This window comes from Chlamydotis macqueenii, chromosome 5 (genome assembly GCF_036417535.1).
Source record: "Chlamydotis macqueenii isolate bChlMac1 chromosome 5, bChlMac1.mat, whole genome shotgun sequence".
Lineage (NCBI taxonomy): Eukaryota > Metazoa > Chordata > Aves > Otidiformes > Otididae > Chlamydotis > Chlamydotis macqueenii.
The window spans coordinates 11,981,250-12,004,770 of record NC_141560.1 but is presented as its reverse complement, the minus strand read 5'-3'; the positions used below and the strand labels follow the sequence as shown (position 1 = coordinate 12,004,770).

Sequence of the window (23,521 nt, the reverse complement as noted above, 5' to 3'; positions counted from 1 at the left end):
CCTGACTAGCAGCTATAAAATGGAGGGTTGGTAACATAAAAGTGTACCTTCGCACCTTCCTCTTGTGGATTTAACTCTAAAATAGCTCACAAAATGCTGTGTTTGTTAAATAATAATAATAAAAAAAAATAATGCTACAAAGCACTGCAACTTACATGCATTTTAGTTACCTCCACAGCATTAGCCTTTTCCCCCCTTGATTTTGTTCTAGAATTGGCGAAGTGCCAAAAGCACACCATTCCAGTTCCTAACAGTTTGTAGCTACTCCTACCCTTGCTAGAGAAGCAGAGGAGGGGCAGGAAGAGGAAGAAAGCAGAGGGGAGCCTTGCAGTAAGGAATGGTCACTCTCTCCAGAGATTTCAGCAGAGATAAGGCTCATGTGATAGACATGCTCAAAGGCTGTTGGAGGTGATAATCAGAGCAGAATGTCAAGAGGATGAGGGGGAAGGAAATTAATTCTGTTATTTTAAGATGACAAACAAGAAAAAGGAAGGAGGAGAGACTGATTATTTACAAAACTACTAAAAAGCTCCTCACAGTGATAACTATTTCTTTCAGCGTCTCATTTGTAAGTCAGCTAACAGTATTTCCTTGCATAGGATTTAGAAGCACTGCACATCAGGAAGGTTCATCTTTCTCAAAAGGAATACAAGAAGAATTTGGTATAGAGATAATACTTGAACTCCATACAGCTCATCTTCACAGCTTTTCTGAGCAAGAACAAACGTGCACGTATCTCCCTCGCTTTTAAATGTATTTTACCAGTGGGAGGTCCATGAGAACCTGCATTCCATCTCCCGGTCCCATATGAGCCACGTGGTTGAAATTCGTTGGGTTAGAAATCATCTTTGACCTTAGTTCAGGGTCTCTAAGCATTTCCCTAAAAGAACAGAGTGATTTTCACTATTAGCATTCCCAGCCTCTGCATGTCACCATGTCTTTTTAGTTACATACAACGACTAAATTCTTACCGCCTTTGTTGTAACCGCTCTTCCTCAGGAACTTTAAATACAAATCTTCTTTTGCTCCTAGTTCGAAGCATTTGCTTCTTGCTATTGTCAGATGTTTCTGGAACACTGAGGACAGCTCCTGCTGTAATATCACAATGCAATTTCACATACATAGGTACACATTGACCCAGACGCGTCCGATACAAGTTTCATCTCACGCAAAGGTAACATTGCTTAAAATTACCCAGTTAGCTTCACATCATTTTCCCATTTCTCCCCTTGCTCAGTACTCACCTGCAAACCTGTTCTTGAAATATATTAGTCTTGGTGGCTCGCAGTTAAGGAGATTCAGTGTACCATCCATGTTTAATGGTCTGATCTGTTTTGAGGAAGGAGGCAGAGAATTAAGTCAAGTCTAGCATATACTGTGAAGAAACATCTTATTTGAAATTAAGTCAATTAGGTTCTATATTCAAAGAAAATTCCTTACCCTTCGCAGGCCAATAGTCTGGACCCATTCCATAGTGTTAACATCAAATACATCAACACCATACTCGCTATACACTGTTACGTATGAAGAATTGCAACCTGCATAGATCAAAAACAAACAGAAAACCCTAATGTGGTTTCAGTAGTCCTGAACTGGCATATATTTGAGCAAATTTCAATAGTTACAAGTTTTCCACTATTTCAAAGATACATTTTAAAACACTTTTTCCCAGCCCCACTTTCAAACAGATATTTTTGTGATCATAGACTTGCTAACGACTACTGCCAGCATCATGGAAAGATTTAAATTTGACCCTTTCTGTATTTTTAAACTTCAAATTATGATTTCACTGCATTGAAAAATGGCATCTGAAGTTTTCAGATACATATAAATTTGGTACTTGGTAGGAACTTAACAGATAGCTTTTCTACAGATGCAGATGATTTCATTTTGGAAGCAACAAACTAACTATACATCTGCTGTGCACAGAGGAAAAGAGGGCCACCATCTGTGAGGTGGGTCATGAAGTCATGATGCAGATCTGTTCTCAATTTCCTTTCTCTTTTGCTAACAATTATCTAGCTTGAGATATTCATGTACGGCTGCTTTCACCAGGTTAACAAAAAAGTCACAATGCTTAAAGCCCACAACCTATTTTCTCTTTTTCACTTTTTTTTTTTAGAGCATAAAAGGCATCAGCAGACAAGTTTATTTTAGGTCAAAAAGCAGAGATCCCTACAGCTTCATATCAACATGTTTCTCCTCATGTAAAGACTCTGTCCTGATGTAAAGGGCTGTTACTAGAAATTTATGGGATTTAACAGAGAAGAGAGCTGCTTCAATAAACAAAAGGAAAATAACTCAGTAGGACACTAAACACATCACAGAATCTTCTTAGAAGAACTGATGTAAGGTTGTGGTGCTATTTTTTAAACTCACTCACAGAAAGCCTTGGACAGCTATCATAAATATGTACACCAGAAGTGATTCATGGTCAAGTATTTATTACACGGTGTCACGGTCGGCTTGGATGTCCACATCAAGGGAGAACACCCAGCATCAGACAGCAACACCAACCACTTCTGCCTGGGCAGCTGGTAGCCAAGGCCAGCACTTACCAGTCTCAGCTGATGAGCTTGAGTAGATCTCAACTGGACCCCAGAGAGACACATCAATGTCAGCACTAGGCTTGCCCATGCTACAGCTTCCAGACCTGCTGGCTCTGAGTCTTTGTACTGTGCCGAACTCAAGCTAAGAGCTTCAAAATGCCCACACTGACTCGGCACAGAACCAGTGCATTACACTGGTTAAACTGCAACCTAGACAGGCCACTCGGGATAACAGAGCCGACTGTGTTAGCGCAGACCTCAGCCTCTCCTAGCATGAGTAGACTGAATGCCCTAGAGACAAATTCTCCATCGTATCCTAGAACATGGTCCATTACCACAGCAGAAACTGCAATGGGGGAAGAACCATTTCCACTTTGATAATCTCCTGATGGGACAGTTAAAAAAAAGCCATTGTCACTGGTGACAAGACACCAGGACTGAGGAGGGAGGACAGGGCTAATGAAATGCCCAGTTTCCTTGGGCAGCAAAGTTGCTCCTTCCACAAAAACAGCCCCAGGCCACCATCACTCATTTGCACACACAAGAATACTATAAAAAAAAAAAAAACCCAACAAACTAAAAAATACTATACTATACAATTAGAACAGCTTCTAATGATAACAGATAAAAGAATTAACTAGCATGTCTAGTTTGCCGAAATGCAAAAAACTGTAAAGCTGATAAGGGAAAAGGAAACATTAGCTTTGGCTAATGGCATTTTAAAGTAAATTTGCAACCACATTGTTTCCTTGGGCCTTCGTTTCAGACTTCTGTACAGAACTAGGTCAGAGTAAAGCAAGCAAACAATTTCAGTTCAAGACAGTTACAATTAAACAACTGCTATTAGGGCCTGGTCTGATCAAACCAATACGCATCTAACTGCTCGCTGTACTATTCAAACAAAAAGTTATTTCTTGCTTTCAATCATTCAAAACATCTTAATTGCTATTTGAGCTCCAAATAGAAATCCTGTTTTTATCATGAACTGTCTCTAACTACTAAACACTGAAAAACGCTCTGCATATGCTTCCATCCTAACTAGCTGACAAACCAATGCTCCTGAAACGAGCAGGGTGGTTGAAAAATTACCCTCCACCCACCTATATTATTTTTGGAAATTCTCCTAAAAATAAAACCAAAAGGGGAAAAATTGCTGCCAGTTCTGCCAAAAGCAATATTTTTATCTCTTATTTTGTAATCTTTATGAACCCTTAGAGTCACAGTTACATTTCTTCTTCAACTTTCTATTGTACTTTGAGTACAGGACACAGAAGACATCCTACAGATAACTAGACACTGGCACTCTAGGGGAGCAAAAAGTCTTCACAGATTGGTAGTCCTGCACTGTCCTGCATCCAGAACTGCTCTCTGTAACAGTTATTTTGCATTCTATTATTTGTTCTTCTGTGTCCTGTAACAAGAGAGAGCTTCTTTTCTTGCAGCATCCAGGATTTCAGCCCAGGAGATCACCAACTCCAGAACTACCATCAGGAAGAACTATGTATCCTGTTAACTCATCAAAACTTAAACTGTAGGTATTAAAGACAAACTGAAGCAAAATAGAATACAACGCTGATTATTTTTAGACAAGTAAAGCAGCAACAGGGATATGGCAACAGAAAAACATATACATACTACAGGCAACAGGAGTTGCAGGCCACATTAGTTCCTGCATGCGTGACCTTCGACCTTGCGAATCGACGTATACTCCCATATGGCTGAAGCAAAGCAGGTATTCCTCATTACTGAGCTCCACAGCACAAAGGGCATCAAAAGACTGCTGTGAGAGGAAGATAAGCGAGGGGTCATTAGGATTTACCAGGTTTATAGATTGTCCATCTCCCTGAATGGTCAACAGAGAGAACCCAGACTGGTAGCCAACACAGAGCTTGTCCTTGAACACTGTCATCCACTGTACAGTTCCCGGAGCCTGAATTTCACTGAATTTTTTGTGGAAAGGTTTAGTTCTGTGAATTTCATAGCAAAAAACCTGTCGTTTGACAGCCACAAACAAACAAGTTGAAGAAATCTTCTTTAGTGTTCCAGTTGTAATCAATTGGCAGCCTTTAGTTTCTGCAAGCTTAATGTCAAAGTTTCCTTCTGACCCATCCAGAGAGGCCCAGGGGTAAAGGTGAACGTGATGGTTTCGACCGCAGATGAGGATGATAATTTTCTCTTTGGGAGCAAGTTCTATCTGGTACACCTTCTTGCAGTCAGCAGCTCGGACTATCACTGCAAAGGAAAGAAGAGCTGCCATTAGCTAAATAAGAAAACCATCAGGCCTGGAAACATTCAATGTTAGACACTGATGTTTAAAAACAAATCTAAACACAGACACATATAGATAAGAAAGAGCACTTATTACACATGTTCAATGCTCTGTTATTAATTCTCAGAACAAACAATGAAACAAAGCATTCCTGTAACTCTCTCTATTGAGAGCCCTGTCCAACCTGGCCTTGAACGTTTCCAGGGATGGGGCATCAACCACCTCTCTGGGCAACCTGTTCCGGTGTTCTACAACCCTCACTGTAAAAAATATTTTCCTTCCGTCTAGTCTGAATCTACCTCCTTCTATTTTAAAACCATTACTCCTTGTCCTAATTCAACAGGCCCTGCTAGAGTTTCTCCTCATCTTTCTTATCAGCCCCCTTTAGGTACTGGAAGGCCACTATAAGGTCTCCCCGGAGCCTCCTCTTCCCCAGGCTGAACAGCCCCAACTCTCTCAGCCTGTCCTCACAGGAGAGGTGCTCCAGCCCTCTGATCATCTTTGTGGCCTCCTCTGGACTCGCTCCAACAAGCCCATGTCCTTTTCCAGAGGGCTCCAGAGCTGGATGCAGTACGGGTCTCAGGAAAGCAGAGTAGATGGGGAGAATCACCTCCCTCGACCTGCTGGCCAGGTCCACGTTGCCATCAAAGATGTTAAACAGGGCTGGGCCCAATACCAACCCCTGAGGAACGCCACTTGTCACTGGTCTCCATTTGGACATTGAGCCATTGACCACAACTCTTTGAGTGTGGCCATCCAGCCAGTTCCTTATCCACCGAGTGCTCCATCTGTGAAATCCATGTCTCTCCAGTTTAGAGACAAGGATGTTGTGCGGGACAGTGTCAAATGCTTTGCACAAGTCCAGGCAGATGGCGTCAGTTGCTCATCCCTTACCCACCAATGCTGTAACCCCTTAGCAGAAAGTCACCAAATTTGTCAGGCACGATTTGTGCTTTGTGAAGCAGTGTTGGCCTGTCACCAATCACCTCCTTATTTCCCATGTGCCTTAGCATGGTTTCCAGGAGGATCTGCTCGATGACCTTGCCGAGCACAGAGGTGGGACTGACTGGCCTGTAGTTCCCTGGGTCTTCCTTGCTTCCCTTTTTAAAAATGGGGGTTATGTGAACCCTTTTCCAGTCAGTGGGAACCTCACCAGACCACATACATCTGAAGAAACATTCTATGAAGTAAACAGCTGTTGGAACTTTGCCACAGATAAAGATTTTTTCCTCCCCAGTCCCAACTCCAGCTTACGGTTTACCTAATTTGTCAAGAACTAAGTGATATTCTCACCAAAGACCTTTGATATAAGCAGCTGGCAGTTCATTAACACTGGAAATTACAACTGCCATAAAATGAAAAAGACATTACAATTTATAAATATGCTATTAACACACAGGCACTGGCCATAGAAAACTCCTGTAAAATATCTTTTAACTTAAAACCAAAATTGATAATTCATTTTCACATTTACATATGACACGGTGATGCAGACAATCGTTCCTTTATGAAATGACCTCTCAAATTAAATGTATAATTTGCTTTTTTGTGAGAAGCTGTACTGGTATCTCTGGAATTACTTGCATCTAAAGTTATGTTTATATCTAGCAGAATGACGATCACTAGAAGGTTACTCAAAGGAATGGCATTTATTACTGCTAAAAAGAATTTCAAATATCTGCCGTCTGCATGTATAAAACAGTTTCTCCTGGAGTTGAGCAATGGCTTATTCTAAGCAAGAGGACGTAATAACATTCTGCTTTTTGCCCCAAACCACATCCTTGACTTAATTGCATTTTGAAAGTCAAGTAAGTCTTTAAAAACCTGCATTCACTGCTTTATTTTACATTGAAATGCAAGTTTTAGCATGACTGCAATCCAAATTTCAAATAGCCACAAACTAAATTGCATTGAAAAAAAGGAAATTCAAATTCTTCCATGAAGTCTAAATTTAAATAAATTAATTTTTTAGAATTTGTATGACAATGACTGAAAACAATCAAAGGGATATTTCAGGAGTGTCCCAGTAATTTTTCCAAAGTTGGAAAAGGGACCCAGTCATCTTTTAATTTCACAAATCTGTATCACTGACCTCAGCATCCTTAACTCTCAGATAGTTACAGACATCAGAAGAACATAAGTTCAGAGGTTATAAATACAGATGAAGAAAGCACTGGGCATTTTGTTAGAAACAATCCTATCAGAGAGCCAAGGCTGTTAGCTCTTATACCACAAAAAAATATGGATTTAGAGTGTTGTCTGGATTTAGAGTGTTGTCTTAATTTAGAGTGCCTCAGGAGTTATAAGAAAGCATGGATTTCACAAGGTATGTTTGGTGCTTTTGAAGTCAGAGAGAAAGAAATAACTAGTATTTCCTACAGTAACTTGGAAGAGGATACATAGTAGTAGACACTTGTATTTTAAATCTGCATTGCTTCTTAAAAATATATTACTTAACCTCTATAAATTCGGTTTAACTCAACTAGTTGTTTCATTTTTTCGTTCATTTGTTTGTTCAAAATAAAAGTGTCTTATTTTGGAAGTAGATGGCAAAATTAACCAGACTTGTTCTTTGCTGACCCCACCACCTCCATGCTCATGTGTTACTAATCCTTTTGGCCTCCATGCTTTCCTCACCAAACCAAGGCATGTCCCCCATTGTATTTGTGCTCAGTATATGAGGTCAAAGGGAAAACCGCTTCCCTTAGGCCCTAGCTGTGATGCCTAATAATTCAGCGATAGAGGGATACACCTGTGCTGCTCAAGGACTACGCAGGATACGCTTTGCTGTGGCACCTGGAGCATGCTCTGTGTGAATTTCTGGAATGGAAATGGTAAGTCTTCAGAAAGAACAGGCTATACTGATGCCACTTTTCCCTAAGCAGAGGGCAGAGTAATAACAACAGAAAGGAAAAAAGCATGTTCAGGAAGAAGCATGGAGTCAGGAAAATAAAGAGATAACGAAAGGGGCAAGCAAGGCATTTGCATCAGCCATCATCGGTCTGAAAGAGAATGCGAGTGGTTGTCAAATTTCTGGAAGAAACAGACACTGATACATGACAGCTTTAATGGAAAGTCTATAAACTCCTGTGTTGCTCGCACTGGCTGTCTAGCTTCTAATTCATGGCAGTTTAAGTCCTCTGACAGTACAGGTTGGAGCAAATCTGTTCCCACGTTCCCACATCAAGTTTTTCATCACTCAATTCAAGTTCTATTTAGTAAGTGCCTGATAATTCACTGCGCATCAGCTGCTGCTGTGTGTGCTGTGCATGCTCTGTGTGCTGAAGCATTTTGCTACCTGCTATGGGAACATAGTTAAGGTGAGAATGTCCCAGAATATGCCCAGTAACCCATCCCTTTAATTTCAGCCAGTCAACTGAATGTAACGATAATGACCAAATTAACGTTTATATCTCACATTCACTTTTCCTCCTCATCAATTAACTGAGTGCTTATTACTTACCATACATGAAGGGTTGTTGTGTAACCTATATTCTAACAGCACTACAAGTCATGGAGCTTATTATTCTGTATGTAATTACTGCATGCATTAAGGCCCAACTTACCGTCACGGGTCACCTCTATCACATACAGTCCTTCTTCTGAACCAATCGCTATTCTATCTCGATCTAAACAAGGAAGAAAAAAGAAAGGCTATTAATTCAGCTCTACTTAATCTTACCTTTAAAACAGACCGTTTGGTTTGAATAGTTGGAAAGATTTCTGGACAGATTTTCAACAGCAAATCAATTTTGCTTATGTTGACACCATCAGCCAGAAGCATGCTATATACCGTATTGCTAAAACAACCTGTTAAGCAACTAAACAGAATTATTTACTCCAAGTGGATGAAGAAATTTGAATATCAATGCAAGATTAGTATTTCCTCCCTGTTACTAAATTCCTCTGAAGGAATTCAGCTGAGGAATTTATTTCAAAATGTCAGCCCTCTCATCACAGAAGTCCATCTAAAAGCTCAAACAACCCTCACACACTTACAGAAGTTAAATCAAACATACCTACAATAGCAGCAGCTAAACTTGCTTTAATGAGAGGCAGTGTACTGTCATAGGCTTCTTGTGGAATATGCACAACCTGGTTTTTCAGTCTGTTTTTGTGCAGGATAGACTGCAATCCTTCTAGGATTCCAACCCACTTTCTCTTCTCATTCTCATTTTCCGTCAGGATCAGTAGAGAACAAGACTTTGAAGGCAAACCTAAGAGAGAAGCTGTCACCTTTTAACAGACAGAGAAAGTGAAATTAATATGAGTAATAAAAGCCGGTTTTGTCAGTATTATATACTTCACAGAACTGTGAAAGTAAAATACATTTTTTCATAACAACGAATGGTATGCAACACAGCACACAGTGCTTTGAAAAAAAAAAAACAAAAACAAAAACAACTGCACAAGCCACAGTGGTTTTGTTTAAAACTACTCAGTCTTGCTTAACCATTCTGAATCCTAAAAATACGGGCAAGGAACACTACATTCCTTTCCTACAATTATCAATACACGGCAGTAAAAGGCTCCTTCCTGTTCTGCACTGGAATTTCAGCAGCATGCCATAATTTGTCCTGATCCCTCCCTCCACCATCTTTCAATAACTTATGGAAAATGACACACCCTTTCTGAGTCAGATGCATTTAAACTCAATGGCATTGCTACCATCAGTTCTAGATTTTGATTTTGCTACTCAGTTTTCAAAATATTTGTCCAGGGGAAGAGCACACCATACCTGCATTAAAAGCTCTGAAGGAAAGCAATGTTTTGAGACTGAAGTACTGCATTCTCCCACTTCTTCACGTTAAAAGAACATCACTATGGTTTCACTTAATTTTCAGGTATATCATCCTATAGATCTCAAAGCAGAATGTATTCTGAATAGAAAAACTATCCAGGAACTTTCTGTTGCCCAAAGTATGTACTTACTAATTCTTAATATTAGTTTTGTGTCCTGATAAAGAGGGGTCAAAGGGTTTGTGAGATCATGGGAACGATGCTTTGAGTCACAGAGAAACAGACCATCAGTCAGTATCAGCCCTAACAAGAGACTTTTATAACAACAACAGTTAAACAGAAAAAAAAAAAACCAGCAAAAGGTGCAAAAGTGCAACACTGAAGGCTGTAGCTATTCAGACACAGAGCCTATATGTCTTGGTAAGAAAATCACCATAAAGATGGGTGATGTGATTATGCAACACATACATCCTGAAAGAGTGAATTAAGCAATAACATTCATCTTAAAGATAAAATATATCTGAAAGTAAACTTGGGGCAATAGGATGTCAAAGACAGAGCTCCGGAAGTAAGATGAAAGTGAAGAGCGGTACAAAAAGAACTGAGTAGTTTGCAATTGCTCATAGGTCTTATTACTCCGCATCAAGCTTTTGTCTAAACCGTAACTTAGCATTAATATTTTAAGGGTGGATGAAGGCATAATGGATAATATTTCTGAATTTGAAAACAAAACAAAACCAAACCAGACTTCAGCTATGGTTTTCCCTTTTAAGTACCCCCATGTATTACTCCTCAGTCTTTTGAAGGCGGCATCTTACATGGAGTCAAATGCAGAAAAAATGGGAGAAGTTGGTCATAATATACCTAGCATTATTCATCTTGCAAAAATCCACTATTTGCTACGAAACTCAAGGCTTCTTAACTCAAATTGCTAAGCTGTGGAAGGACTCCACTACAGACACTGTTACACTATTATTAAAAATGTGTCAATGGCAGCACTTAGACTGCAGTGTCTGGATGCCAGGATGGCCTAACACCCAGCTTTAAAAACTGGTTACCAAGGAGAGGTGTTGAGTCTGAGACAAATTCTTCCTCCTACTGATTTCATGGAGGGTCAGAAGTGGCAATATTTTAGTGTTTGGCAGCATTTAGTATTGCTTTCTGCTGTTGGAAGATCCAAAAGAAATTAAGATCTGTCTTTGGTGGGCCACCAATATCATCACGCATTATGTGCAATAACACATATGAAAGAAGGACCACATTTTGACACAGATGATACAAATAACAGTTTTAACCATTGTGTAGAAGACACTCTATGCCATCATGTCAGCAAGATCCAAATCTAGAATTAAATGAAATTGAGAAAATAGAATCTCGTGAATCAGATATTACTGGTTTCAAGTTCTAGAAATCTCTTCTTTTCAACAGGAACATAAAACTGAGGGAAGAGGTGAACTTTGGAAGCATCTTCTCTGGTCACTGTCAAGAGGGTATCTGAATGGATACACTCATACACCAGGCTTCTGGTTAATTCATCAGATCTCTTCAGGCAGGGATGATCTGATCAAACTGTGGAGACATTTCGTAACATCTATCCACACAAGTATTCTTACATAGGGATATCTGAGAAGAGTTTTTTTTCTTAGATACCCTTTCTGTTAAAAATTGCAGGCAGAAATTAGAGCAGCAACTGAGGAAGGCTAAACTGTATGGATACCTTGTTCTGAAATGAATCAACCACCACTCTACATAGCTCGTTTTCTCTCGTCAGAAGTCCTTTACCATAGTATTCCATGTTTGCTAATTTGAGAAGAGAGCAGGCAGATGCAAATTAAAAAAAAACCCAAACATTTAGAAACAAGTTAGAGGAACTGAAGGTACAAATAGTGGTAAACTGAAGGATGAAAACCCACTGCAGAAAATATTTCTACAAAAATGCAGAAAAAGGAAAGCCATAGAAGCATTCAAGTAGCCAAGACATTGCCTAAGTAAAACTCTAAAGGACCAAACGATTGGGACTGCATGTGACTGTCAGCTCTTTGGTTTCCATGTTCCACTGACTTGATTCTAAATGACTGAGGATCAGAGATGCTGAAAACAGTGATTTTCTGTGTTCAAACATAAGGGATTATAGATATTGGCTACTAACATTCTCTTGTCTATATTTTAAAATTTCTGATTGAATTTAATTCACATAAAGCCTATGAAAGAAGTTTTTGTTGTTAAAAACTAAATAGAGCATTCAGATAGAACACACATCAAAGAGGATATTATAACTAAGCTAATTATTTTATCTTTTTTTTTTTCTACTATACCTAAATATAAGAAAACAAAAATTTCAAATGTATTTTTTTTATACAAGACAATACATGGCAAACTAGAATCAGTGAGCACAACTCAACTTCAGTCTACTCTTACAGCATCAGTTCTTAAAACAAGAGTCCTCCAAAGCTAAGAAAAAAACCAGGATCTGGCAATACCAGTGGAAGAGGAGTAAAAAATATACTGAATTATAATCAAGAAAATAAAAAGCGCCAAACTTTATAAACAAGAAAGTGGCAAAAGGAGAACTTTGTTCTTTACAATTCAGTTGTAAAAGGAGTCTCATGTTGTTCTTCTACACATTTCAGCATTCCTTATAAATCTCTATACTTCTGCATACCTTAGTAAAGATTTAATACAGATAACATACTTCACTATCAAAACAAACCACTGGTATTTAACTTGTCCTTGAGTAAATTGGTAGCCATACCCTGAATATACAAGGGATGTCTTTACGAGTTGCATGTATTACATCCGATGCCAGGACAGAGCTCACACAAAAATCTTCATCTCTAGGAAGAAAGAAAGCAAGAGAATCACATATATGCACACACTAATATTATTCAGCAAAATCTAACTGATATCACAACTGTTTCAACAGGCTGCAGTCTCCTAACACCGCACAGAAGTCACAACTGCCATCACTGCTTTGTTATGCTCTAACCATCCTTGACCCAAACAACTCACAAGCTTTAGTGATGTTTCTACAGCACTCAGTACATGTAACTCAGTCCACCTGAAGTTAAGTGGGGTGGCTTTGTGTAGTTTTGGTTTAGCGATCACACCTATTCTACAATTAGCAGCAAGAATATTGCTCTTCCAGCCCAGCAGACACATTAGAAATGAATAATTCATACCTCAATGTGTAGCAAGAGAGGGGCCTTTGGAAAAAAAGAAAAATGACATAAAAAGCTCTTGGCAACATAATTACAGTTCGTGGGATTCAAATAAGGGTTTTCAAAACAGCTAGATTTTTTTTCTCTATTACAGTAAAATAAACAGACATCAGAACACCTTCTGCATTTCAGAGTGCTCCACCCCAGAGGGCTTGTCCTACACAAGTCTTTTTAAACTGAATTTGACCAAGCTGATCACCGTAATTGCCAATTTTAGTGTTAAGATGACACCAATGCCCAAAACTTGTCCATGCTAGAATTCATAGCTGTGGCAATTAATGTCTATTAAAACATCTAAGAATCCTCAGAAGACAGACTCAAAGAGGCAGCTACAATAAGCAGATAAAGCATGGGACAGTTGGTATAATATCTGGCTGAGTTGCTTCAAGCAATGTATTGATGTGAATGCTGTTATCTGTAATACTTCCACGCTTCTGCTCTCGCTGCCAGCATGTCAGAGAGAGCCAACTGACAGTTCTCAGAGAATAAATGTGAGAACAGAACAGCAGCACTGGTACAACCCCACGGTACCGCTGTCTGGAAAAAATATAAATTAAGGTGCTTGTGAACGCAAACTTCATATTCAACAGAGACAGAAGGTGCTGTAACATTAAAAGGTATTACACTTTCTTGATATTTCCATAAATTGAAATTAAAAAAAAAACTTACTGGTTACTCTGATTAAAATAAGTCTCAGATCTTTTGTAGACAGTGTTCAGTGGTTCAAATGATGATTCACCATGAAAAAATGACTACTGTGAGAAGGCACTTGCATTGTAAATTAGTTGGTGCTCCTCTGAAGACTACTACAGTTTTTCTAATGTTCCTGAAATTACTGGCTACGGGATGATCTGTGACTTAACGTTGAGGTCACAGTGCCGGGGAAAAAACAATCTACCAAAGTCTATTTCTTTTCCACGTGTGCATATGGAATTCTAGAAAGAAGCATGCTAATGTAAATATTAGTGATTGTACTATAAGTGACTATAAAGCCACTTAAGTGACTTCTTGTTGAGCCAATTCATTCAGCCTAAACTTAGCTGCCATCTATACTCAGAACGCACAGGTCTTCTCAAACCATTTTTGGCTTCTTGTGCACTATAAATAAATATTCCTGGTAGGGAAAAAAATATACAGAGGATTTCTACTCTGTCATAATACAAACCTGAGATCCAAGACTTGACTTGCAACAACTCCAGGCTGGGTGGATTTTCCTTCAGGCACATCGTATAAGAACAGTTTACAGTCACAGACAACTGCATAAGCCCTCTGCCACCCTTTCTTAACTCCTGTAGGCTTTGGGACCTGCGTATAAACAACTGATTGCTTATTACATGCAAGCACATGTAATAGACACAGAAAGCAGGGACATTTAGAAAAGCTTAGACTTAGATCAACAGAATTAGAACACATTCTACTTGCCCTTCAAAAAAGGAGTGAAAAATGCCAAATAATCAAGCAATCATTTTTCCTCCCTTAAGTTGAACCATTCCCTGTTACAGTTTAACAAATATATTAGGTAGTATTAGGACAAACAATGGGGCTTGTATATTCCACAAATGCCAAAACAGTAGACCAGTTTACCTTTTATATTATGCTTACATCAACAACGACAAAGTCTTCTTTAAAGTATGCTTTTTTTTTCCTCTGCTGCTTATAAACATCGTAGCTACTAATCTACTAACCTTTAGCTCTTGTAGTAAAACCAACCGTTCCTGCCACATCTAAAGCAATGAAGGTTAAATAAGTTACACAGATGGCACACAAAGCCTTAAGGCTTCAGCACAATTTAGGAGGTGTTTAAACATACTCAGAGGTTCCAAGTTGCATAGCTGTAAGTGAAGTTTAGTATTCTTCTCTTGTCCAAGAACAAAAGACTGTTACCTTGACATAACCTTTATACGCGGTTCCTATTCCTCTTTGCACATCTACTCCAAGAGGCCTTTTGGCTTGCTCAGGGGGGATAGGGCAGACCTGAGGAGCGCTATCCTTGCAGGAAACATGGCATGCAAATGAACACACTAAGTACGAAAGAGAAAATCCACAGTGAAATGCATGTATGAGTCAATCATAACAGGAGATTAACACAGTCTACCCCTACACTTAGCAAATTAATTAATCACATGGAAATTGGCAGTCAAACATCGCAACAACCCACTATGCTGAAGGAGTGAACACACCTAGATATTGTATGAAAACCTCCAAAGTGCTTTTATTTCCTCTTTTAAGCCTATTACTTCCATAAAGGCCAGGAAATGAGTCCACATTTCAAGGCAACATATGTGTTGAGGTTTCGTTTAGTGAGGGGGGGCCTAAGGTGGTAGCTTCTGTAGGAAACTGCTAGAAGTCACTCCCCTTTGTTCAGTGGACTTGGCCAGGCCTAGGGCAGACCTGCTGCTGGCCAAGGCCGAGCCAATTGGCAGCAGAACGTCCTGTGATAACGCCTCTGCGATAACGTATTTAAGAAGGGGAAAACAGAAAAAAAAAGGGAGAAGAGAAGATGTGAAGAAGCTGAGCGGGGGCAGAGGCAGAGAGGGGGAGGCACAGGCCTCATGGGCCCTGCAGGCCTCACCCTCTGGCCTCTTGCCAGGTGGCCGACTGGGCCCGACTCAGCCCGGCCCGGCTGCAAGAAGTGGAGAGGAGATGAGCTGGATGATGTGAAGAGATCCTGAGAGGTGTCTGCCAGCCTGTTGTGAAGAACTTTTCTTGTGAGAGAAAACAGCTGCAGACACCAAGGTCAGTGGAGAAGGAGGGGGAGCGGTGATACGGCTCCTGGCCAAGATTCCCCTGCAGCCTGTGGTGCAGCCCATGGTGGAGCAGGTTGTCCCCCTGCAGCCCATGGAGGCCCACGGAGGGGCAGAGATCCACCTGCAGCCCAGGGAGGACCCCATGCTAGGGCAGGTGGAGGCCTGAAGAAGGCTGTGGACCGTGGAGGGCCCGCTGGGGCAGCTGTTCTGGAGGGACTGCACCCCGTGGAAGAGATGACCCACGCCGGAGCAGTTTCATGAAGGACTGTGGCCCGTGGGAGGGACCCCATGATGGAGCAGAGGAGGAATGCAAGGAGTTCTTCCTCCAACTATGAAGCAGTGGCATAAAACAACGCGTGATGAACTGACTGCAACCCCCATTCCCTCTTCCCCCCTGTGCTGCTCGGGTGGGAAGGTAGTAGAGATCATGTTAAGCTCAGGAAGAGGGAGGAGTGAGGGGAGGTTATCTTGTTCTCTGTCTCATTCTCCTGCTGGTTTTAGTAATAAATGAATAGTTTTCCCCAAGTTGTGTCCGTTTTGCCCATAACGGTAACTTTAAGGACTTTATCCCCGTCCTTATCTCAAACCTCGAGCCATTTTTCTTATATTATTTCTTCCTGTTCTCTCGGAGGGTGGGGGGAGCGAGAGCGAGACTGCGTAGTCTGGTCCCGATCAGGGCTGAACTATGACAATATGAAACAATTTTCCAGAATTAAAAGGAAATGGTCAGTCTCACTGGTGTTAAGCAACAACTAACCCAGTCACACCAGAGAAAAAGTATTCATAAAGAAGGAATAAAAATTAGGGGGCAGTGGTAGGAGACAAGATAAATATAGCAGGTGTTTAATTTGATCCAAGTATGCAAGAGTATTACAAAGACAAGGTAAAACTAAACTGACAAAAAAATAGAATGGGATCAACAATTAAACACAGGCAACAGACTTGAAAGCATAATAAAGTAGAAACCAAGGAACAATGACTGAAATGCTGTTTGGTAAGAGGGGCATATATATGTCTCCAGATCTTAGAGTTCAAATAAGGAGCAAACATCTATACTAATCATTGCATCCTTTCTTACCATTTACACCACTTAGTGCTGCACCAGCAAGGGACAGAGGTCTCTTGTCTAGAGCAGTTCACACAGAAGCACTACATAGAAAAAACCCCAGAATATATGCCACTTCACATGAGACAGACTTCAAGAACTACGGAATGAGTTAACATGTTACAACGAGTGTCCGACCCACAGTTTATAGGCCAGATCTTTCCACAGAGATTTTTGCCTGGTTCGTCCCACCAGTAGGGCTGGGAAGGGAGCGCGAGAGTGGCCAGCACTGTGATCTACCCTGTGCTTCCTCCTAATCATATTCTCAAAAGTGGGTATCTGGCAGATACCCTGTGCACATCTAGTTCCACAATTATGAACAGTCAAAGGCTTCCAGAAAACCTGGAAACAGCCTGCTTCCGCTAGAGCCCCAGACTGGCCTACAAACCTCCTCCTCCTCACGATGCCCAAGGGAATAGCCGAGAGAGAGAGAGAGAGGGTGGCCCAGAGCAGTCTGCCTGGCTCGTTCTATGAGCTACAGTCTGCTCCCAGGAAGAGGACAGGGGTTACCGAAATGTCATGCATGCAAAACACGCTCCCAAGACCAGATAATAAAGTCAGGTTTTTCAGGAAGCATCATAATTATTTGGGACTGTGCAAATCAAGGTACACAGATTGAAGAACAGGGAAAATCCACAGGATATAGTCACAAGTGCAGCTGTATTTTACTGTAGTTTCCAGCATTAAAAAGAAGAGGAATTGGGAAAAGCAAGTAAGTGGGAGCAGAACATGGCAAAGTTTTGTTCTGCTGGAATCATATCTATTCTTATGTCAATATGATTCTAGTTTTTTCTGTAGCTATCTAGAGTAGAGGAGGCAAACTGGAAAAGTAATGATGCAGAGCTTAATCAATACACACAAGTAAAAAAAGCAAAGTTGACAGCTACATTAAGAGAAAAAGATTGTTTCAAAATTGCAGGAAGAGATGCAAAAGGAGAGTTCAGAACTGTCAGCAACAGGAGACAAAAGGCAGCCCTAGGGCAAGTGCTGGCAGAGCAATAGGTGCTCCTGAGGATAAACTGCCACCAGAAGATCTGCCAGGAAAAAAGCCCTGAAGGGCCCAATAGACAATGTGAATATGATACTGAAAGTGTCAGTGGAGAAGGTGTCACTAGCAAGAACTAAGCTAGGCACAGGAGCACAATAAGGTTATTTATACTGTAGTGTCTTCAACAGGTTTGTGGACTACTTACTGAGTTCATGTATCTAATCCTGATACAGATAAGTATTTTCAATTAAAAATACCTCCATACGCTCAAACATGGAATTCAATGGTGACACATGCATCAGAGAAAGCATTTAAAACAGAACTAATGGACAGCAAGACAGGCTACAGGCAGAAAACCCTAGCAAATGGCCCTCCCAATGTACAGAGTTTACGATCAGGATAGCACAAAACACACTTGGAGTCATGTTAGCAGAGCATTCCTATATTCTTCTCCACTACAGAAACAGAAAACACTCCTGCCTTCTCCCCCAATTCATATTACAACAGCACTAACAGTAGCAGAATTAATTAGTAATATGAATGGGAACCATGAGGATTTATGTTAATTGTTTGACTTCAGAAGTCTGACGATGATGCAAAAGAAAGGGGAACCATTCAGTGGCAGTCTCTCCTTTCTCATTCCCTCCCCAGATAAATAGTTGCCTTTAAATACATTACTGCTTTGGGATTATTTTTTCAGGGACTTGTCCAAAATATAAAGAGTGTAACTGACTCACCGTCACAAGCGTAACCTTGTCGAACTAATCCCACCATAAGAGAGGTGCAATGACTACACTGAGTAGGGCTTGTAAATGACTTGATATTGAGCTGGTGAGCTTTAGGCTGAAAGATACAGTCAGGATAAAAAAAAAAAAAAAACAAAAAAACAACAACTTTTCACTTTCTGTACTTCAGCAATGCAAGCATCTCCCTTCACCACCCTCCAGTGTATCAGTATACATTATGAAACCTGGATTTCTTTTACGTAAGTGCAGCTTGTAAAAGGTGCTGCAAGACAATAGTAAAACTTTTATTTCCAACTGCACAAGATGCTCAAACCCAAACCTATAACCAACTATTTTTTGTCATCCCTTCTCACAAATCAAAGCCCATCAACTCGCATTTGGAAACATTTGACTAAAAACACAGACTTAACAAACACATGACAAACCCAAACAGGACAAGAACAAACATGGAGGGTTAAGTTATAAATGATATTTTTTCCTTTGTTCTTTAGAATAAGGTTAGCACAGTCCCCCTACCTTTGGTACAGCTAGAGAAATGGACTGAATGGTGGGGGAAGGAGCAGCAGGCATCCTCTGAAGCCGAATTGGTTCCTGAATCACAAAAAACTGTAATTGAGCAAAATGAGGCTTCAAGAATTTATTTTAAGATTGGGGTGGCAAAGCTTATTGTTTTCTGAATTTTTTTTTTTTTTTTAAAATTATCAAAAATTTAATCGTCGTAAACATCGTCATTCTGATTTAATAGAAACAAATTGTGTTTTAAAGCACTCACAGGAAAGCCTGCACACTAACAAACAAGCAGCAATACAGAAAACATATGAAAATGAGGTACATCACCATACACAGAGCCAGCAAAAAGATTTAATTTGCAACTGTCCTCAAAGCAGGTGCAATTAACACTGACACACTGCAAATAAGCAACATTCAATTCTGCTTCTTCATAATGAATGCTGCAATATATATTTATCATGAACAGGACAGAGAGACTTCCTAGTGAATTACTCTTCAGGGTAAAATAACAGCTCCCTTACTTCTTGTTGTTGCTCTGCAGTTACAACTGAAGTAGACGGTGAAACTTCTGTCTTGGGACCCTGTGTTTCCTGCTCACTAATAGAACTGGTCTGCAAAAGTGACAGCAAACATGTTAGATTAGATACCACAGATCTGATTAAGCGTCCTCATGTCAATAAGAGAATTTCAAGGTAGCTACAATTAACAACTCACAGTTAAAAATAAAACAAAAACTAATGCTAATTTCTATATGCAGTACACATACACTTAACTTCCCACGCTAAAAAAAAAAAAAAAAAAAAAAAAAAAAAATCTTTCCCCAAGAAAAACCCTGCCTCTGGAAAAGCTTTAAAGCTGGAAGTACTGAAATGCAGAACCTCATAGTAGGCAGCATAAATGCTGTAATAGCCTTCTTTTCCCAGCACGGCTGTGTCTAATCTCTTGCATGCAGGTATGGAATGATGTTTGAGAAGCTTGGCAATCATCCACAAAATAGCTTATGTCTCATGGTAGCTTACCATGCTAGGATTTTTCTAGCACACAGCAGCCACCAATTCTGCTACAAGGAAAATTCTTAAAGTAGTACTGCACAATCTTTTTAAAATTAAAAAATTGTTTAAAAATTATTGGCTATTCTGTTACCATCTCTGTCATTAGAATAATCAGGTCTACTTAATCACATTGTATGGTATTTCACTAAAATTTAAGACTAGCATCCATTACAAGCCTCCTATTAATTTCACGCTTACATTAGCAACTACTAATTGCCAGCACAAGGGGGAAGTATGCTACAATTCCAGAGCTAAAGAAGCTGGGTGTGGAAGTAGGATACTGTATTACCGTACTCTGAGGACATAATGAGAACCGCGTTTAACAAACATCAGATTAGACTTCACATAAATGATATAATTGGCACTAAAGGCAGCAAGTACTGAATCACTCACTTCCCAGCCAGTTTAGACAGGAAGATGGCTCAAGTTCAGTTAGCTCACTAAATGTGTTCAGATATTTGTTTTTTGTTTTTTTTTTTTGTTATGAATTGATTGGTGGGGCTGGGCCACTGAAGATCAAATTGTACTATTATGAACTATTTAAAAATACTAAGTGTGATTCAGCTTCAGCCATATAGACAGGCAAAATACAAAATAATAAGCCTGCAAAGAGGTGTTAAAGGAAAATTAAACTAGCTCTATTTAGTGGATTAAGTTATAGAGAAGTTAAGGAAGCAAATATCTAGTTTTAGAAGGCCAATTTTACTATGATAGGTCACAACAAAATACGGAGACAAAACTACTAGCAAAAACTTACTTCTTCCCAAAAGGCTAGCAGAGAAGATGTAGACGAAGAAGAAACAGAATCCTTTGTTGTAATGGATATGAGGGATAAAAATGATCACTTATCACCCACAGGAAAACTTCAGATGGAATATTAGTAGGCTAGCTAAATAAAATGTTTTATATGGCCAAATGATATTTATTGAAACTAAATTAACCCAGAGTAGATGACACAGACTACCTTTACAAGTACATATGAAAAAAATGTTAATGGAAGCCCTTAAGTACAGTATCAGCAATTTTACTGTAACTTACCAGAAAATGCCACCTGCATTTCCATAGTGATTATATATTTATTGCGGAATCTGTACAAGTTATGGACTTGATATTCTACATGTTACTGCTTTAAGTATATCTGGTACTTTAAAAAGTAATGTTTTAAAATATCAAGGTCAGTAGATAAAAATTATTATTCAGATATTTTATTATTCTCAGGTGTATTATTATTCTCTTCCCTGCACCTTATCCATATAGCACATCTTGCTGCTTCAGCAAGAAAGTCAGTGTGGATATTTTGTCTGGGAACAGTACATACACAAAATGTATATAAATATCACAGCATGACCATAGCCTTTCTTTTTAGTGACAGAAACAATTAAAAAAAAAAGTTAGAGAGTACACAGTTCGGATATAAAATCTAACCAGACTGATAAGGTTTTAACCTGAGCTCCTTTAACTCAGCTCCATAAACATAACAGATTACTCTTTCCAGTTCCAGCTCTTGGTTTTATCCTAAACTAAGTGTTTTGCAAAGAAAAATCCAGGAAAATCTTCACAGATCAGGAGTTCATGAAGTAAGGAAATGTGATTCAACGTTGCATTTAACAGCTGCTTCCTTGGGGAATGCACAAACCTTTTTAACTGAAACGCCCACTTGGAGCTGTGATTTGTATGATTAGTTTTCTAAGGATCAGAGGGTGTGTTACGATAAACTTATTACACCAACATCTGTGGGTCCTCTGATTTTCTTCCCAGTTCCTTCTACTCTAACCATTCCATTAAGATCTGGAGCCAACAATTTTACATATCTGTTTAAACACTCCTTGAACTGTGTGAATACTTTTCCTTGTATTCAGTATCTTCCAACTGCAAAGCATTTAATCCCTTATTTGTAACAGGGTGTGCTAGCCTTTCCAAAAAACCCTGAATATATATTATTCAGTCAAATGTTTGAGATTAACCTAAACAAAGAAGCTAGAATGGGAAATAATGAATGCGAACGTCTGGGAATATTTCCCAAAGGTGCCAGCTTCCCTACAAAATGCCAAGCAATCTGACATCTACTGGACATCAAATTCTGCACCACTCTAATTTTGCTAATACGCCAGATCCAAATGTGCCATATAGTGCCCAAGCATTACTTTTACATAATAAAAATACAACTCGGCTCTCACATTTTAATAGTTATTTTATGTAATAACTCACTCTGAAAGTCAGATCACGTGCAAGAGGAGAGGTGTTGAAATACTCAAAAATGGAATCTTGGAAGTCTGGAAGTTTGAGACCTAAAACCCAAAGTAGAACAGGCTTAGCTAAGAAGACAACATCGCAGGTGGTGTTAGAACTCTGTTAAAACACCGTAACTTTAATTACCTGAATCTGTTCTGTATTTTTCTTCCATTTTTTTCTTCAAACCTTCCATCTCTTCCAACAGTTCCCTATTTTTTGCTTCCGATTCCTTTAATTTACTAAAGCAAGACAATATGATCAAAACGCAATCTGAAACATCTCAAAGGCAGGAATGCCAGCACACAGAGTCAGTCATTTCTAGTCGTACATCTCAGAGCTTTGGAAATTTTTTTTTTTTTGAGGAATGGTGGTGATTTTTTAAAAGATTTTATTCTCTTAAGGTTCCCTGAACAGGCACCTCACTACTTGATTAGACAGTGAAAACTGTACTTGAGACTCCTGCTATCATTGCAGGTATCTGCCAAATAAAGTTTTTCCAATAGTAGTTTGGCTTTTAATTCCCAAGAATATGTTTACACTCCAGGTAGTCTAAGAAAAAGTACTGAATTTGTTTTGAATTTGCTCTGATGCTTTTTTTGCCCTCAAGTGCCTGAGATCTGTATCTTATTACCAAGCTATTCACAGCAGTGAAATGTTTAGTTGAAGAAATTTTTACAGTTCTCACTTGACTATGTAAGAAATGTGTAGTCAGTAGAACACAATCTTTCTGGCAAAGTCCAATATCCCAGGCACAAGGGGCCATTTTAAGAAAGTTACTACTTAACCAGCAGTTTAGAGCAGTGCATTAAAATCCACACAGACCCAAGGCCCTTATTACCTTTCAAAAGATATGTTTGCATCTTTAACTTTTCGTAGCTCTTCTTGAACTAGTTGTTTGGCACGAATCTCTGCATCAAGGGCAGACTGTAATTCCAGCCTAGCTGACATATCCAACTTCTGACTGCGTCGCACTTTCCAAAGTGGATCCTGTTGCAGTAAGTTACTGAATATTAATATCAACTGTCTAAAGATATTCTATTCTTGTTCAAAGACACTGTTTCAGACAATGCTCTTTTAATTAGTTATGGACAGTATACCTCCTCTATAGATATCAGTCGACAGCTTGGCTTTGCAACAGAAAAATGAAGTAATGAGCAATTTTTATACTGGTTAAACCACTAACACAATATGCTTGAAACCAAAATGCTGGATTCACTAAGCATAGAAGCCAAACTGAGAGAACACACTGAAAATGGCTAGTTTTCATCGTCCCATCTAGAAAAGAGTATAAAACTTGGGCAGTGACATACTGGACTTTCAAAGATGAGAAGAATGTAAACATTTAATGCAAAACAGACTAACCTA

General features: G+C 39.4%; 1 protein-coding gene across 13 annotated transcripts in view; it reads right to left on the bottom strand.

Annotated features, from left to right (window-relative positions):
* CDC42BPB (CDC42 binding protein kinase beta) overlaps nt 1–23,521 on the bottom strand; it is a 98,112-nt gene that overhangs the window by 4,474 nt on the left and 70,117 nt on the right. For 4 of the 13 annotated variants that reach the window (XM_086749990.1, XM_086750001.1, XM_086750000.1 and 1 more), the window contains 17 exons: nt 22,995–23,143; nt 22,301–22,395; nt 22,133–22,212; nt 20,682–20,732; nt 19,394–19,483; nt 18,879–18,968; nt 18,354–18,459; nt 14,661–14,797; nt 13,942–14,081; nt 12,311–12,392; nt 8,838–9,054; nt 8,385–8,447; nt 4,185–4,781; nt 1,441–1,538; nt 1,245–1,329; nt 972–1,092; nt 763–880 (listed from right to left, as the gene is read on the bottom strand). In XM_086749990.1, the coding sequence (XP_086606116.1) occupies nt 763–880; nt 972–1,092; nt 1,245–1,329; nt 1,441–1,538; nt 4,185–4,781; nt 8,385–8,447; nt 8,838–9,054; nt 12,311–12,392; nt 13,942–14,081; nt 14,661–14,797; nt 18,354–18,459; nt 18,879–18,968; nt 19,394–19,483; nt 20,682–20,732; nt 22,133–22,212; nt 22,301–22,395; nt 22,995–23,143 (2,319 nt within the window). Of the gene's footprint in view, nt 1–762; nt 881–971; nt 1,093–1,244; nt 1,330–1,440; nt 1,539–4,184; nt 4,782–8,384; nt 8,448–8,837; nt 9,055–12,310; nt 12,393–13,941; nt 14,082–14,660; nt 14,798–18,353; nt 18,460–18,878; nt 18,969–19,393; nt 19,484–20,681; nt 20,733–22,132; nt 22,213–22,300; nt 22,396–22,994; nt 23,144–23,521 lie in introns of those variants that run through there. The other 9 variants (XM_086749991.1, XM_086749992.1, XM_086749997.1 and 6 more) reach the window with 9 other exon arrangements.